This window comes from Chelonoidis abingdonii, chromosome 1, assembly GCF_003597395.2.
Source record: "Chelonoidis abingdonii isolate Lonesome George chromosome 1, CheloAbing_2.0, whole genome shotgun sequence".
In the NCBI taxonomy this organism is placed as follows: Eukaryota; Metazoa; Chordata; order Testudines; family Testudinidae; genus Chelonoidis; species Chelonoidis abingdonii.
In genome coordinates this window covers 322,186,970-322,204,510 of record NC_133769.1, presented here as the reverse complement: position 1 = coordinate 322,204,510, position 17,541 = coordinate 322,186,970, and the positions used below count along the sequence as shown (strand labels likewise).

Sequence of the window (17,541 nt, the reverse complement as noted above, 5' to 3'; positions counted from 1 at the left end):
TATCAGTGGAAAAGTTCACGATGCCAAGGTTTTCTGCCAATCAGAAGTCTACATTCATGGACAGGCTGGGACACTATTTCCATCGCATGGCATTGTCATAAATGGAGTTACTGTCCCTACTATTATTCTGGGGGACCCCATGTACCCTCTTTGCCCTTGCTTCTGAAACTGTACCCTGATCTCAGAGGCTCTGGCAAAAGAAGGTTTAATTACACTTTCAGCAGGTGTAGAATGGTGGTTGAATGTGAATTTGTTAGATTGAAATCCCACTGGCAATGTCTACACACTCATTTGGATTTCAGTGCCATTAATGCTCTCCACATTACTGTGTGCTCTTCACAATCTTTGTGAAGGCAAAGGCAATCCATTTCCCCTTGATTGGACCTATCAGTGAAGGGCCATTGAACTGGTATACTCAACCAAAAAGTGCACCTACCACACCTAGAGCTAGATGCCCCCAGGCAACAGAAATCAGGGATGCTTTGTGCTCCCATGTTAGGGACTTGCATGGGGCAACGGAAGAAGGAGAATAGTACCTTTATGAATGTGTGTGTTTGGGAGGGGGCATTGATTCCTTGGGAGAGGGGAGGTTGATTGCTGTGCATTGTATTTTGTACTTATGAATGACATGACTTCTTATGAAATGAGGGGTGCTTGATGGAAACAGTAGGGTCTGATGTCAGTAATTGATGTTTGGATTGATATATACAGCTGTATCGAGACATGGATTTTGCATACAACTTCCTAGTTGTCCCTGATCATGTGTTTACCTTTATTATTTGAAATACACACTATATGATGTGTTGAAGTGATGGCAGTAATATTTCTTTATAAAATAAAACCCTTTATTTTTACACATTTATTGGAAAAGTACAATATGAAGCTATTGCCTGACAAGCTAGCTGCCATTAGCACACGAGCAACACCAAAAGAGTAAACATAACCAAGAACAAAGTGCATAAATAAGTGAAAACAGTGACGCTATGTACATGACTCCCTTACTATTGCATTCACCTTTCCCTTCTTTCCATGTTTGCCGCGTACTTGGTTCTAAGGCAGGTGGGTGGAGGCGCCCACACGAGAGGTTTTCACCACTGAGACCTGCAGGGGGTTGTTTGCAGGGCCTGATTGTATGGGTCTCCCAGCCATGGAGTTGTCCAACCTGTTCCTGGAATGCAGGGCACTGCAGAGGGGATGCAGCCCATGGTGCAGGTGCAGCAGGTGTGTGCATTCTTGTGGTCGTAAGAGACAGCTGCCATTCTAACTGTTTGCTCTGTTGCATTATATCTTCCTCCCTTAATTGCCACTCCCGTTCCAGGAACTGTGAAGCAAGTGTCTGCTCCGCACTGCTATCCTGTCCTCGAGCTGTGAAGCCAGCCTGAGCCTTTCTGCTTGCCTCTTGGCATCTTTTCTCTTACCGCAAGTCCCTTTGCTTTTGGTACTCAGCTTGCTTGTTGGCCCTGTCCAGAACTTTGACAATAATTTAACCACAAAACACTTCCTCTTGGAACAGTCCACAAAGGTACAGTGAGCCAGTCTTCTGCGGTGTGGGCAAGCTTTGGAGGTATTGCAGCTTGTGGAGATGAAGGAGCCTGGAGTTGAACAAGACACAAAAGGTTATTGTCTAAATTAACTCAATGCAGGAGCACAGAAAAAATCGTTCTGGAATTTCAAGGACAGAAAACATTATTTTTTACAACTAAACTCCACTATGCTGGCAGAGGGCTGCTCCAGACCACAAAAGCTCCCTGGACACAGCCAGGTTAATCACAGTGAAGGAAGTGCTGAGAGAAAGGTAACTTAACAACTTTGAGGGGTTCCCCTCCCCAAAACTGAGTTTGGGTGTAGGTTGGTGGCCACACTATGCTATATAAACTTTCTCTATCATTTCAGGCATTTCATGTGTTGGAGAAAATAACAGTTCTTATAGTGCCCAGTTGGTGACTAAATAGAACATCTACAAGTGCAGTGGGTTGATGAGTTACTGAGGTGGCCCTGAAAAATAAGTCCTTTCCTGAAATGTGCATACCTATGTGGAGTTCCTGCTACTGGAAGGGTTTGAAGCTTTCAGCACCCAGGATTTGGTCAAAATTCATGAAGGAATCAGCGTGATGTTGTGTTAGCATCCACTTCTCCACAGCTTACGATACAGCCTGTTAGGACTGCATGCAAACACACACAACTCCATTGCCATTTCCCTTGCCCCGCTAACAAATTTCTAGACTGAATTCAAGTGCCTGGTTATATTTCGGATTAATGATTTTGCCGCCCATGGAATGCATAGGCTACATTTAACAGAAATGGACTGCATTTGAAAATGAATATATTTGAAGCTCTTAGCAGATATGTACAGAGAAGGTAATGTTTCTTATTTTAACAGACTGGAATATAGTAGAAAAAATGTGCACCTTGCCAGTAACAATAAATAAATAAATAAATCACTTTTACATGCTTTTTTAACTGTTTGCATTTCCGATTCTCCATTAGCAGATACATACTGCTGCCTGGGGTTTATATCTTTTGCATTGGATCATAGCAGGGAAATCCCTTCCACTGCCATTAGTAAACCCTAAAACAGAACGAGAAACTTATCAGGGTCCAGGGCAGCTTCTTCCTGTTCCATTTCTGCTGCCGGTTTCACAGCAGGCTGTTCCTCCAGGGATGCATCAAAAAGGTCTTCCAAATAGAGTCTCAGGATGTGCTGCAGCCACTCCTGAGGCAAAGCCTCTTCTGGAGCTGGTTTCCTCAGCAGACTTACTTCAGTTGCCTCTTTCAGTTCCTGCTCCTGGCTACCATTGGTTCCCGTATTGGTTTCTGGGGCTAGCTGGTTGCGGTTACAGCTGACCAGGTCATTGTGCACCACCAGCTCAGTGCTCAGCGCAGTCCCCAGCACCCGATCATAAAATGGGTATGGTGTTGGTGAGTTGCCAGAATTGTGATTCCGGTTCTTGGTTTTCTAATACTCAGTCTTGAGTTGCTTAATCCATTCTCTGTACTAGTCATTAACCTGGTAAATTTCCAACACTGTCAGCTTATTCACTGTGTGCATGGTCATTCCTGTTGCTCTTACTAAAATCAGTTGTTTGGCTGACCTTGCATCAGAGATAAACCAAAATCTGGCTGTGCTTCATAACCACGATGCAGCATGCTTTCTAAAGGATTTTTTTCTGGTTGCTATCCTTTGCAAATGCAGAAGGTTCTCCTAAGGTGTATTTGCAGCTCAGCAGTCAGAATATAATGGAAGAGTTAAATGCCAATCTGCTGTTCTAGAAAGACGAAAGGTGCTTCCGTTTCCCGAGAGTCTATTGGTGATTCTTGGAAGATAGGGGACAAAGGAAGTTGGCCCATAGCATTCTGGGATACTTTTAGTGAACTCTAAATACCTGAGTCCATGGGAGATGTGTCTGTACTACAAAATGATAGGGTTCAAACCCTGGGTCCCACCTTGACTTGGGCTTGTACCTTCTACCCTGGCAGTATCCTAGGACCTGGGTCTAAACTCCAGTCCAAGAAATTTGTATGATGACAGAAGAGGAGTTACAGCTTGAGCCTGAGCCCAAGTCTGAGCCTGGGCTTACATTGCAGTGTGGACACACTTAGTCAACTGGAATGCAGCACTGGAAAGTCCTTAAGTTAGCACAGAGAAGGAAAGCTTAAGACAGATATCCATTGTCAAGGCTCTACCCAGCCACAGTGAAGTGGAATCCATTTTGGCATGCACCCTTGCTCTCCCAGTCCCAGGTGGGAGCTTCTGTGCCGCTCCAAAGGCCAACTCTTAACACAGTCATCCGACACCTTTTGGTTCATTGTACTCCTGCAGGATCCCTGTAGAGTTCACAGGTTCAGCCTGCTGAAATTTACTGTTGTTAGGTGTCAATTGTTCAGTCCTTGGGGTTCCCATTGTCTTTCTGGATCCTTCAAGTCAGCCAGTCCTTTAATGACCCAATCATACTGCCCCAGACAGTAGAGCTACATGACACACACATCTCATGTATCCAAGAGCAGCTTTTTAACTCTTTTGCATCTGCTGGGTAGCAATCCCTAGGCAAGTAAGTCACGCCATGCATATCATTCATAAAAATATTACTGCAAGTTCCCACTTGGTCACAATATTATCCAAGGGATAAAAGAAAAATAAGTCCTTGATATTGGGAAGGATCTGGAAATAACCTCGGGTATGATTTATAAAATGTGATGCTGAAGCAGAAGCGTTCAGTGTAGTTGAGTTGCATGGTGTGTACCGATACCTAAGGCTACAATTTGTCATGGGGTGTTTTTAGTAAAAGTCATGGACAGGTCACAGGCAATAAACAAAAATTCACAGACCCCAGGGCACTGCTGCTGTAGGGGTCCCTGGTACTGGCCCCACCGGCTGCTGTTCAGGCAGTCTCCAGGGCCACACAAGCTGTCAGGGGTCTAGTTCAATTTCTGCTGCCAGTTTCACAGCTGGGGTCAGCCACACTGGCCACTATAGCTGTAGAAGTCACAGAGGCGGTGGAAAGTCATGGAATCCGTGACCTCTGTGACAGTCATGCAGCCTTACTGATACCAAGTCTAGCACCTACCACTAGCCTGTTCAAGTCATCCTTGCAGCACTGAATGTTTAGTTACAACTGAAATGTCTGATCTTTTCAAATTTCTGACCAGAATTGAGTCCAACTTAATGTTGTACTCTTGACCCCAGTACAAGATCTTTTTGGGGTGTGAACACAACTTGCTTTGGTTTGAGCTAATCCTCTTCAAACCTCTCTGTTTTGTACTTTGTCAATGACTGCCCTTTCCATCAACCCCTCTATTTAAAGTTTGACCATGTGCCATATAGCCTTTTATGCCATTAGCTGGGTCCAGTTATCCTCTGCTTCTCCACATGTGCTGTTATCACATAGTATCCTCCAGAATTCTTAAGCTGAAGATCCTCCTAAAGGTCTGTCTAAAGGATTTACTGTTAGAATTTGATTTGGAAAAGGAGACAAAAATGGTACGTGTCTACCTTCGCTGAGGTGGTGATGTCCAATACTGTTCCATCTTTCCTGGTGATACTAAGAGTTTCCAGAATTTCATACCATACCCAGCATTCCAAGAATTATCTGCATTGGTGATCTCTGTGTTGATCATACAGAGGGGAAAAGTTCCAAATGCATACAGATGTGTAATGCCCACAAATTAAACTAAAAATCATTCTTTAGAATCCACAGTATTTGAAAGGACAGTAACACCCAAGGTCAGTAACAATTATTCACTTGTTTTGTACCATACATCCATGTTTCACGATGGCAGCTAAGTTAGAAATAATAGCTTTAGAATAATTAAGATCTTCTTTTTAGTGATATGTAAGTGGACTATTTTGACCAGGATTTTATTGTTCAAGAAGACTGTTGCACATCTAGAAATAGACTTTTATTCTAATAATTCACATGAGGGCAATGCTGCTGCTGTGTCCCAACCATATCCTAGCTAATGTTTCCACAGAACACAGAGTCATAAGCTGTGGCAAAAACACCTTGCTCACAAAAGGAGGAAATAAGCTGAGATAAAAATGGCCAATATGGTAGTAGGTCTCAGACTCACTGAAAAATGAATGTGGGAATTAGAGAAAGTCAGTCATCAGTACTGAATTTATCAGATAAGTAGACATTGTTTTAGTGGATATAAAAGGATAAGTACTCTGAACATGGCAATCAAAGAAACTTATAAAATAATGAGCAGAGCCTCATATTTTAACATTGGGAAGTGACCTCTTGAAAGTTTAAAAAAATAGTGTTGGAAGGAGAAACACAAGCCGAGTAAAATTTGGCAAGGAAAAAAAGAACTAAAAACACAAAAATATCTGCATTTTTTAAAACCCCAAAGAGGAGGAGAAAAATGAAGCAACAGTGCCAATATGTGTTTAAAAACATTCTGAGAGAAGTTTTAAAAACTGATGTGGACTGAGGATTTGCAATAGCACATAGTATTTTATGCTCATTCTGGAGATCACAGTCCTCCAAGACTATTGGAGTAAGTCTATTAAGGTTTGCTGATAATAAACCTTAAACCCAGCCAGTTCAGAAAAAACACAATCTAATCAAAAGAAAATGAGGACAATATATGCAGATTCAGAAATATATATAGATAAAAAGCAGTTGTGGACTGAAAAAAATGTACAGAAAATAAAACAATGGGTGAGATCTTACAAGTGGTTATTTTTATTGTGACTGGGAACTGAAGCAAAAAGATTGGATGATCCCAAAATGGCCCATTTACATTTTATAAGCCTGGAAAATCCAGAAATGGCAATGAAAACATTCTGGATAATAAACAGCAGTTTTACTAGTTTCATTTAAGCTGTGTGGTTACAGGCTGTTTGCATTTGTATTCTCCCTTTTCCAGGAATTTATTCATATGATGTTTTCATCTTTTGAGCAATTATTTTTGTCTTTTAAAAATATATATTTTATGTTCCTTATATGTTTACATATATCAGTACAATTATTTTAACTGTTTAGTTACAGTATTTGTATTTTTCTTGCTAGACCTAAAGACTTAAATCTGTTCAGTGTCTTGGGAGATGATGGATAAAATGATTTCAGTGGTTTTGCTTATGTTTGTTTCTAATTTTTAGAGCATATACAATATTTAGGATCCTAAACTGTTTATGAAAACCATTAGTGCAGATATGATGTCATTATTGACAGGCATTACTAATGTCTCTCAACAAGGGAAGAATGTCAGTGGTCCTTAAATATTCTTTCTCTTCAAGAAAAACTCTTGACTCTGGAATGATTTATAGTTTCTAAGGCCAGGAGGGACCATTGTTGGGTTGCCAGGTGTCCCGTTTTCAACCATTAAAAGTCTGATCAGTTGCTCAGCGGGGCTAAGGCAGGCTTCTCTTCCTGCCCTGGCTCCGTGCAGCTCCTGGAAGCATCCGGCATGTCCCTGCAGCTCCTAGGTGCAGGCCCTGCCAGGGAAGCACCATGTGCTGACCCCACCTCAAGCGCTGGCTCTTCAGCTTCCATTAGCTGGGAACCGTGGCCAATGGGAGCTGCGGAGACGTAGGAGCCCAGACATGCCGGCCACTTCCAGGATCACCACAGAACAAAGGTAGAGCCCCGCTGTGCCACTGTCTGGAAGCTGCCTCGGGTAAGTGCCGCCCGGATGGAGCCCATACCCTGAACCCTCTGCCCCAGGTTGGAACCCCCGCCTGAACCCTAACTGCCTCCCAGACCCCACACCCCTACCCCAGGTTGTAACCCCTTTCCTTATCCTAACTCCCTCCCACACCCCTGCCCCAGGTCATAACCCTCTCCTATACCTAAACTCCCTCCTGGAGCCTGTACCCCAACCCCCTACCTCAGCCCTGAGCCGCCTCCTGCTTCCAAACTTCATTCTGGAGCCTGCATCCCAACCCCCTGCCCTGCCCTGAGACCCCTCCTGCACTCCAAACCCTTTGGCTCCAGCTCAGAGCCCCCTCTTGCATCCCAAACCCCTCATCCTCAGCCCCAGCTGGAGCCCACATCCCTTCCCCCTTGGCCAGAGCGCCGCCTTACACCCCCAGCTAAGGTCCTCAACTTCTTTCACACCCCAGACCAGAGCCCCCGTCCCACAGTCTGAACTCCTCATTTCTGGCTCCATCCTGGGACCCTCATCCCAACCCCATGCCCCAACCCAGTGAAAGTGAGTGAGGGTGGGGAAGAGAGAGTGACAGAGGGAGGGTCACTGGAGTGAGTGGTGGGGGTAGGGGGAGGGCCTCAGAGAAGGGGCATGGCCTTGGGTATGGGACAGGGAAGGGGGCGGGACAAGAGTGTTCAGTTTTGTGCGATTAGAAAGTTGGCAACCATATACAATTATGATCATGTAGTCTGGCCTGTGTAACACAGGCGAGAGAACTTCCCTAAAATAATTTCTAGAGCATATCTTCTAGGAAAAACATCATACATGTCAATTACCACCAAGTCACAAACTTCTCTTTCTGAAGCAGGATATTGAGAAGCAGCATCTATTCAGTTCCAGATACAGTTCATTATTAGTGATTTATTGGGTAGGTTCCAGTCTGGGTTATAGTCTTCCTTGGAGTTGGTCATATTGTTAGTTATGAATGGTCTTCTGGTTTTAGATTAGAGTCAGCTGGCCATTTTGGTCCTACTAGGCCTCCCAGCAATTTAAGAAATGATTAACCCTGGCTTGTTACTTCTGTGACTGAAAAGCATTGTTGTCTATGGTTTCCAGTTGTACCTAGAAGATAGGAGTCTGGCCATGATGTTGAGTGATTGTGATGGTTTCCCCTTGTTCCACCCATTTTTTTCTGATTATGCATGCACAAAAAAGGTGTTCCTGAATTTTGGACTCTGGTTCTGGCTTCAGGCACTGTAGTCAAATTAACTCTTATGGACAAATGTGAAGAGAAAGAGGCAGCTGCAAGCAGGTCGTAACAAGGCAGAGAGTTGGGGGGAAATGATAGCCACCTGGCTACAGAAAAATAGCAAATTCCACAGCAAAGGTGCTAAATTTTTCAGGGCTACCTGGGGTGGCGGAGGCGCAGCAAGTGGGGCAATTTGCCCTGGGCCCTGCAGGGGCCCCGTGAGCCATGGCCAAGAATCCCTTTCCTGGCTAGAGGCAGAGGTCCGGGTCTTTTGCGGCATTTCAGCGGCAGGGGGGCCCTTCAGTGCTGCTGAAGACACAGAGCAAGTGAAGGACCCGCCGCCGCCGCAGACTCGGACCACTGCCCGGTGAGTACAAGTGCTGCTCCCCCGCTTTGCCCCAGGCCCCCTGAATCCTCTGGGTGGCCCTGAAATTTTGTGTCAACTTGGAAAAATGCCAAATTCTCTGGCTCATTAATTGTGAAGTCCATGGGGCCCTAGCTGAAATGCATGATGCAGTTCCCACCTATCAGAGTTATTGTTTCAGACTCAGGCAAACTTTGCTGCATTAGTTTACATCAGATTCATATTTTCAAGGTTATCTTCACAGCAGTGAGGGCTAGGAGGTGATATGCCTTTCATGGCCAAGTGAGGAAGCACACTTGGTGAGCTCCCATTCTCTCCTTCCCTAATTACCAGTAGCATTCTCAGCAAAGCCCCCCCTAGATCTTATACCTAAACTTAAGACCTGAGGGAGCCCAGAAGAACAGGGGACAAGTGAGAATAGGGCAGAAGGGGGCAAGAGTGGAGATGACAATGAGAGTGGACTGAGGGACTAACAGCCCCACCCACCAGAGGAATGGCATCAGTACTGTTGGAGAGTTGAGTGAGAGGTCATTGTCTCATTGCCGGTGTATATAGCGTGAAAGGCAGTGGTTACACACATGCATGTGTGCACACCTCTCTTTCTCTCTCCAAACTCACTGGTAGCACACAGTTCCTGGAGACAAACTGAATTTGTTGGGAAAACAAGAAAAGGAATGGGTACAATCCAGACCAGTGAGGGACTGTGTCACCCCTGCTCTGCAGCCTGAGGTGCCTCACAATGCTTAGTTGTAGCTCTCAACCTAGGCACCTCACAAATAGCCAAACAGCATGCAGGTCACACCCTGAGTATCTATGTAAAGCTACCGCCCTGGTCTCGCAACTCTGACCTCAGGAACCTGTTAGTAAATACCAGCCACACTCCGATTTCCAGCAGCCTTGGTTACTACTTGCAGGGTGACCTCAATACACTCCCAGTCCCATATTTTCCCCCAAAACATGTGTTGTGCACTGTTCAGCCCTCTCCTGGACAGTCCAGCTATATTAAGCCTTTTACACCTCTAAGGGTGTATACAACAGTATGCTATCCTAAATGGAGTTACCCAAACAATTAACAACACTGGATTAATTTTAATTGAAGAATAAAACAAGTTTAACTACAAACTGAGTGCAAGTACAGGGTGTTAAAGTCAGAAATGGTTACTAGAGAGAGAAAGATGGAATGCTTTCTAGTGTTAAATTTATCAAACTAGACTTGGTTCACATAAAATTCTTATCACATGCTCCCAGGTCAGAATCTGCTCCTAAATTCCATTGTCTGTTTCTTTTGTCATCTTAGGTGAAAAAGAGAGAGATGGACAGGGAAAGCTAACTTGGGGTGTTTTCCCCCTCACTTTTATAGATCAGTCACCCTTTGAAATGCATTTTCCTGAGGATTAACCCTGGTTAAAGTTCATTCAAACAGTAAAAAAGGTGACAATGGTGTCTGGTGGTGAGAAAGGTTGCACACTGTTTCATCTCACCTCCGTTTGCTGAAATATGGATTTTCCTGATCTTTTGTCTTCCCCCTTTCACTGTCTGAGGACCCTGTTTATAACTTGTATGTAAACTGAGGTAAACACGCTGTCGTTTCTTTAAGATCTGTTTGACCCATCCTGCCTAACTGGGGCTACATGGGTTTGAACATGTGCTACCAACATCATTCAAGGGGAATTTATAACTTTCCATATAACGTTGGTACACACATTCCATCATGATATTATTGTCCAGGGAGTTATTAGTTTTCAGATGATACCTTACAAGGCATATTTTATATAAAGATTATTACAAAGAAATGTAGAGTGTGACTATAGGGAGGCATTCTGTTACAGTGGCCCATCCCCCTCCCTTGCCAGAAGATGGCAAAGCTGCAGGCCTGGGGCCATCTCTCCCCCACTCCTACCCTACCCCTACTCTTCCCCAAACAAGCACGCTGGTAACATGGCAGCAGGAGACAAGTTTTCCTCTTTTGCCAAGAAGCTGAAAAGAGGAATGAACAGGAACTGAGGACTGTCTCTCTCCATCCTTCCTCCTGAACTTGTAGTTAATGTGTGTATCCCAGGAATTTGGGTGATGGTTGGGATCTCTGGATGAAAAACACAAAGAAGAGAGAAAGAAATTAAAATAAAAGAAGGCAACAAAAAGCCAGGGAGTTGGAGTCAGAAGAATCAGCAGTCGTGGGGATAGTTGGTAAAATAGTAGCACTGATTACTTTCAAATTAAATGTGGTGCTAGATACCTGTTTCCGCAAGTTCAAAGAAAAGTAAAATGACAAAGTGGCCATGGTGGGTAGTTAAATGATCTAGTGGTAGCCACTACAGATATGGATTCTCAAATTATCAACATTGAGGAGAACATGCAAGGTTGGGTGGAGAGAATTGTGGTCTGGAATCTCATGTTAAAACACTGACTGAGAAAACAGATGATATGGAAATCGGATTCTAGGACTGGTAATGGGGACCAAAGACATATACTTCATATGGTACTTAGAAATATGGCTCCTTAAAGCTTTGATTGAAAGGGCATACCAGATCAGCATACCAGCACACAACAGGAATCCAGCTAGACTACATCCAGTTGTGACTACACCACTTCAGAAGACGTGGTTTTGATTTTTCACATACAGCCAGGAAGTTGACAGGATTAAGAGTGGAGGGAAAATGAGGATTCTTCTATCAAGATTATTCTATGAATGTATGGTGGACAATGGCTTAATTTACAAAAGTCTGCAAAGAGCTCCTTAGGAAAAAGCTTAAGTTTGCACTGTTGTTTCCAGCAATCTCAAAAATATTTTGTCTGGGTCAAACCCACATTTTCTACACACAGGGGAAGCCCCAAAGTTCCTGACCTCAGTCCCAGAACCAAATATGGTAGACCAAGTAGTAGAGTGAACTGATTAGATTCAGGATAAGTATATCTCAAATGAGGTCTCACTAAATATCGGGGAAGAGGAACTGGAATGATTTTTGAATATGGTAAAATACAGTGGTTTGTGTTGTAAGAAAAGTACTGCCTTCATGCCAAACATATATAGAGTAATTTTTATGTTACATGTATTAGAAGGAATATTGTTAGGTAAGAGTTTTCAACAAATAACGGTACAAAAATAATGTTGATGTTTGTCATTATAAAGGATATCAGAAAATATAACACATCATATAAAGAGAAAATGGAAACTAGATTGTTTGAAATGTGTAAATTAAGGTTATAATTAGGGGTGATATTGAATGTATTTGAAGGGCACCTGATAAACAAATACTGTATAAATATAGACATCTGGGGGTTATGGTGGGGAAAGATGGGGATGGTATTACATGGTAAAGACAATACTGAATATTCTGAAAAATGGGTAAAATAGAATCAGAAACAATCTGGAGTCCCCAGAATGTTATGGGACTAAAAGTAGAATGTCCATTTTTATTCAGAATGTTAGAGAAATGTTTTGCATTTTCAGGAGTGCATTAAAATAGTCTAAAAGAACCCTCTGTCATGTATCTGGGGAAGTATTACAAAGATTGAGCTGATACCATTATGCAGGGGAACAAGACAACGATTATCCCTGATCAACCTTATTTCTCTTAATTATCAAACCACTAGCACAAAAGTTCAGGGACACTGAAGAAATTCAGGTAATAAGTGTTTTGGGAATAGAAAACAAAGTTTCATTATATGCTGACAATCTTATTCTTTTAATGTAAGATATAAATTTCTAGTATTACTAGAAATAATTGAAGTGTTTAGTTTATTCCATTGATTCCTGACCAAACTATTCTAAATCAGAGATACTGTGCCTTTGCAAAAGATACATAAAAATGAAGAACGTCTACTGAAAATAGTGGATAATAAATTAGATATTTAGGGATTAATATATCACTTAAAGTGGTGGAGCTGTTTAAACTAAATACTGAGCCATTAATGAAAATTATTTACCGTGACCTAGGCAAGGGGACACGGATTGATAGAATTAAAATACTTAAAATGAATGTCCTACTCGTGGTCCTGTCTTCCTTTTTTATGATTCCCTTTACAGACTGAAAACAATATTTTACCACAAAATTAAAAATTATTCAGAGATTTTGATGGTTATACCAGAAACCATGAATCAAAATGGAATGATTGAGATGTCCAGCTGAGATAGGAGGCCTGGTGCTACCAAATTTCAAGAAATACTATGGGTAGCATAAATCAGGGCAGAACTAGAATGGATCTCTAACCAGGAGAAACCATTGGGTGTAAGAACTGAAACTGACAAACAATCTCATTATATAATTCTGTTACATAGTTCAAAATTCCAGCACCCATAAAACAATACGTGTTGTTTTAAAATGTACATAATCGTTGAGCGTATGTAGGGTTGGCAGTATTTGATTTTTTAAAATTATTTCTATAGATAATTTTGAAGTTTATTTTTAAATCTTTTTTGTCTTTTTATTGGTTTAAATTTACATAGTTGTAGGAAATTATTAGGGGAAGATCTGACAATTATTTAATGACAACAGACATTGAGAGTCAAAAAGATAAAGCTTTAAAACCATTAAAACAAAAATTTTCAACATCACATGTCAAAATATACAAAGTAAATACCCTTAAATAAAACTCTAATGAGTTCTCAAGCAGCATTTTTCTACTTTGTTTGTAAATTTCAATTATTATTGATGTAAATATTTTTGTCAGTTTGTGTGTACAGTGAAATCGATAGTGATAAAAATCTAACCTTTCAAAACCTAAGCATGTGTAAGGCACCTGACCAGATAAAAAGAGCAGATCTCAGTAATATCAGAAATAAAAAAATAGTGCTTTCAAACATGTTCTACATAAGGAATTATTTTAATATTGAGACAAATATCACATAAATGGAAGGAAAAATGAGATACTAGATGTGACAGGCTCTAAGTTATTATAGAGAATTCTTTCCCAGGTGTTTGGCTGGTAGGTCTTGCCCACATGCTCAGGGGTAACTGCCATAACTGCAGAAATCTTCCCCGGGTCACCCTGGGTTTTTTCGCCTTCCTCTGCAGCATGGGGCATAGGTCATTGGCAGGTTTAAACTACTGTAAAAGGTGGATTCTCTGTAACTTGAAGTCTTTAAATCATGTTTTGAGGATTTCAGTAACTCAGCCAGAGGTTTGGGGACTGTTACAGGAGTGGGTGGGTCAGGTTCTGTTTCCTCGTGTGGCAGTGTGCAGGAGGTCAGACTGGATGGTCATGATGGTCTCTTCTGACCTTATAGGCTATGAGTCTATGATTTCTTCAGGGATGGACTACCCTTAAAACAAATTGATGTAGGTGATATTAAAAAAAAGCACAATGAGTTTATACTGATTGTTTACCTTATTAAAAACATTTTCAGAAAAGGAAGGAACAAAGAAAGGAACAAAGTATTCTTAATTTGAAAAGTATTCTTAATTCTTAATTTCATACAAGGGCTTGAAGTTTCAGTAATCAACATGTCTGTCTAGAACATACAACTTAATAACTGTGCAGTGTTGTAATAGTAGTGTTGGTCCCAGGATATTGGAGAGACAAGTTGGATGAGGTAATATCTTTTATTGGGCTGACTTCTGTTGGTAAGAGAGACAAGCGCTCTGTGACACAAGAAAGCTTGTCTGTCTCACCAACAGAAGTCAATCCAATAAAAGGTATTACCTCACCCACCTTGTCTCTCCAACTTCATGACTGTTTTTAACAGACAAACTGCATGAATCTGTTAAGCTTTGGATTGCAGACTTTAAATATGGAATAACAAAAGAATGGCTAGAATGATCTAATGCAGACAGTAAGTAATGGATCCAGCACTAGCCAGAAAGTACACGTTCAGTACTATCTGGAACTATTCTTCTCCATCTCTAGATAAAAAAACACAATATTGCCCCAGCTATTTGTATGAAATGGAAAACAGCTAGGACCTGTTTCCTACACATGATACTGGAATGCTGGATGGTAAAAATGTTTTGGAAGTCCATCCTGAAAGAAAGAAAGAAATAATGCTAGAACTAGAACTCGAACAGGACTGATGACATGTATGGTGGGATTTTTGTCTATTAAATAATTGAGACGCTCTGATATGGACACACTAATCTTATGTTTATAACAACAATAGATAGTCAGGAAGGAAATAGAGGACAATAATTGAATACATCCTGCTTTCCTCTAATTTCCCATGCTTTTTGTCTACTGATACTCAACACCTTTGCCCCAAGAGAACATTCAGCTGTCCAATAAAAAAGTTCATAGGAATGGTTAAATATACGTATATTAGGTTATAGTTGTGTGGTTGTGTTTGAATAATTTGAAGAAGAAAAAAAAGGAGTAATGCTATTTCAAGGTATGGTCAATATATAATATGCTGATAAATATTGTTAATATTGTACAAATTATTGTATATTTTGAATATTTATATATGCCGAGACACTGTAACTGAAATATTTTATTTTAAATGACCAGTAATAGGAAAAATATTTTATTTACTGATAACTCCACCCCACCACAAGTCTCATGTGAGGGCTAGAATTTTTTTTTAAGTCAAAGCTGAAGTGCTGGAGCACAATTTTGTGTTAAGGGATGAGTTCTGTGGCAAAGCCACTAGGTGCGGCATATACGGCACCCTCATTACAACTATACACATTTTACACACCTGATAAAAAAAAATTCCCGTTATAATTGCTACTGTCCATTAGCTACTTTTAGCTTTTTAAATCCAAAAATTTGCCTCCTTATCTCCTCCCAGATAACACTTTCATTTACTTGTATCTACCATCCTATAACAACAAAAATTGTTGTTATAGGATGGTAGATACAAGTAAATGAAAGTGAGCGTGGTGCTGGAATCTTTGAGATGTATTTCACATACATGATGTCAAGTATACCCTAGCATCTGATCTCAATGAAAGACAAAAGGAGAGCAAAGTCTATTGAGCTTATCAAAGAGAAGGTTAAGAGACAACTTAATCAGTCTCTAATTCCTATACAGGAAGGAGATATCTGATACTACAGGGCTCTTTAATCTAGCAGACAAAGGAGTTAGATGAGCCAGTGGCTGGAAGTTGAAGTCAGTGAAGTTCAAAGTATAAATACAATGCAGATTTTTAACACTGAATGTAATTAACCATTGGAAGTTTACCACCGGACTTGACACCAAGCAAGACTGTTATTGGTTGGAAGGGGTAAGGAGCCCCTGGCATCCATCCAGGGAAACGCCAAGCAAAGTCAGCCCAACAAGCCACTGCTCCAAAACTCTGTGAATCTGAGCATTAGGAGTTGTGCACAGCTGAGCTAAAATAGAACAGTATCGTCAGCACTTGGTCTTGTCTCCAAATCAACCCTACACGAACCATGAAGAGCATCATAGTTCACTGCTCTTCCTGTCCAGCTTTATTCTAAGAAACTGCTAATATCTTAGACTGTTTCAGAAGCTGATTTACAATTATTATTATTCCTTCTGAAATGGATTGTCATTTTTATTATGCAAAGAAGAAAAGAAATGCCTAACAAAAATCTATTATATTTTGTGAGAATACCAGAAACTATGTAACTTGAACATAAACAGAATATTCTAAAACTGAACTAAATAGCTTTGTAACTATGAAGATGCATCATTAATATCTAAGCACTGATATGAAGAGACATCACTTCAAGCCGTTTGAGGAATGACAGAAAAGTGAAATGGTCTAGGTATCTTGTCAATAAGTGTTACAGCAAACAGAACCTTAAATTTGGGACTTGGCAAGTTAGAAAAGCAGTGCTACTTTCCAGCTAATGTTTTAAAATATCTTCATATTGTATTTAAAATTACACAGAAATACATGTCACCGTATTTTGTTAATGATTTTGAATAATAAAATGTGGTTAATCTTAGAAAAATTATTGTAACAATGACATCTGCACTTCAATTATTCTCATATATTGGTTCACGGATTTTTCTAACTCATAGCCCTGTAAACTCAAATTAGAGATTTGACTGTCAAGTCATATTATTTCTTTACTTTATACAACACATCAACAACAATAAAACTGTGGATTCAGAACTTAACAGGCATTTCTGTCTCATTCATGTTGCAAAATAGACTATAACTTGCTTATCTACAAGTGAACTTTATTCACTCCCCAGTGCTTGACTGCAGGACATTTTTTGCCTAAGTAAAATAAGTATATATGACGCATGAGAAGCATATATACACATTATGAAGATGCCATGTTTAAAGCCACATCTCTGACTATAACCAGGCTTTATCTTTTAAAAACATTTCAGTCCACCTTTGAACTTAATGTTTTTGAGTGCCATAAAGTTCAACAAGATAAGCTTACCCTGATTTTGTTGAAGCATAAAACTTGTGGTACTGTCAAAACATCTTCTAAGTGTCTGTTTTCCCTTATTTATTTTAGGTTCTTGCCTACACAGAAGGCCTTCATGGAAAATGGATGTTCAGTGAGATTCGAGCTGTTTTTTCAAGACGTTATCTTCTCCAGCACACTGCTTTGGAAGTGTTTATGGCAAATAGAAGTATGTCTTTATGTTGTTCATTTATTTCGTATAAGGTATCTGCTGGTAGTTTTTATGGGTGGTATCCATTCATCCCCAAATTAAAACTCTGTAGTTTGTTTTGAAAAATGCCATTTTCCTTCAGTAATCCCTCACACTTGCATTTATTCACTACATCTGATATCGAAAATATTTGTCAATGGGCCATTAATATGGATTTTAATCTGGCACTCTGACAACAAGTTTTGATGAATAAAGACTACACTCTGAAGCTGGTAAATGCTGCTACTATTTTCCATACTGTAACAGAGCATGGCACCTCTCCTATCTTCTTCCTATCAGAAACTGAACAGACTGCATGAG

At 40.7% G+C, this 17,541-nt stretch overlaps 1 protein-coding gene across 10 annotated transcripts in view; it reads left to right on the top strand.

Annotated features, from left to right (window-relative positions):
- Positions 1-17,541, top strand: part of NBEA (neurobeachin) — an 862,398-nt gene that overhangs the window by 684,109 nt on the left and 160,748 nt on the right. For all 10 annotated transcript variants that reach the window (XM_075061639.1, XM_075061640.1, XM_075061634.1 and 7 more), the window contains one exon: positions 17,082-17,199. In XM_075061639.1, the coding sequence (XP_074917740.1) occupies positions 17,082-17,199 (118 nt within the window). The remainder of the gene's footprint in view (positions 1-17,081; positions 17,200-17,541) is intronic.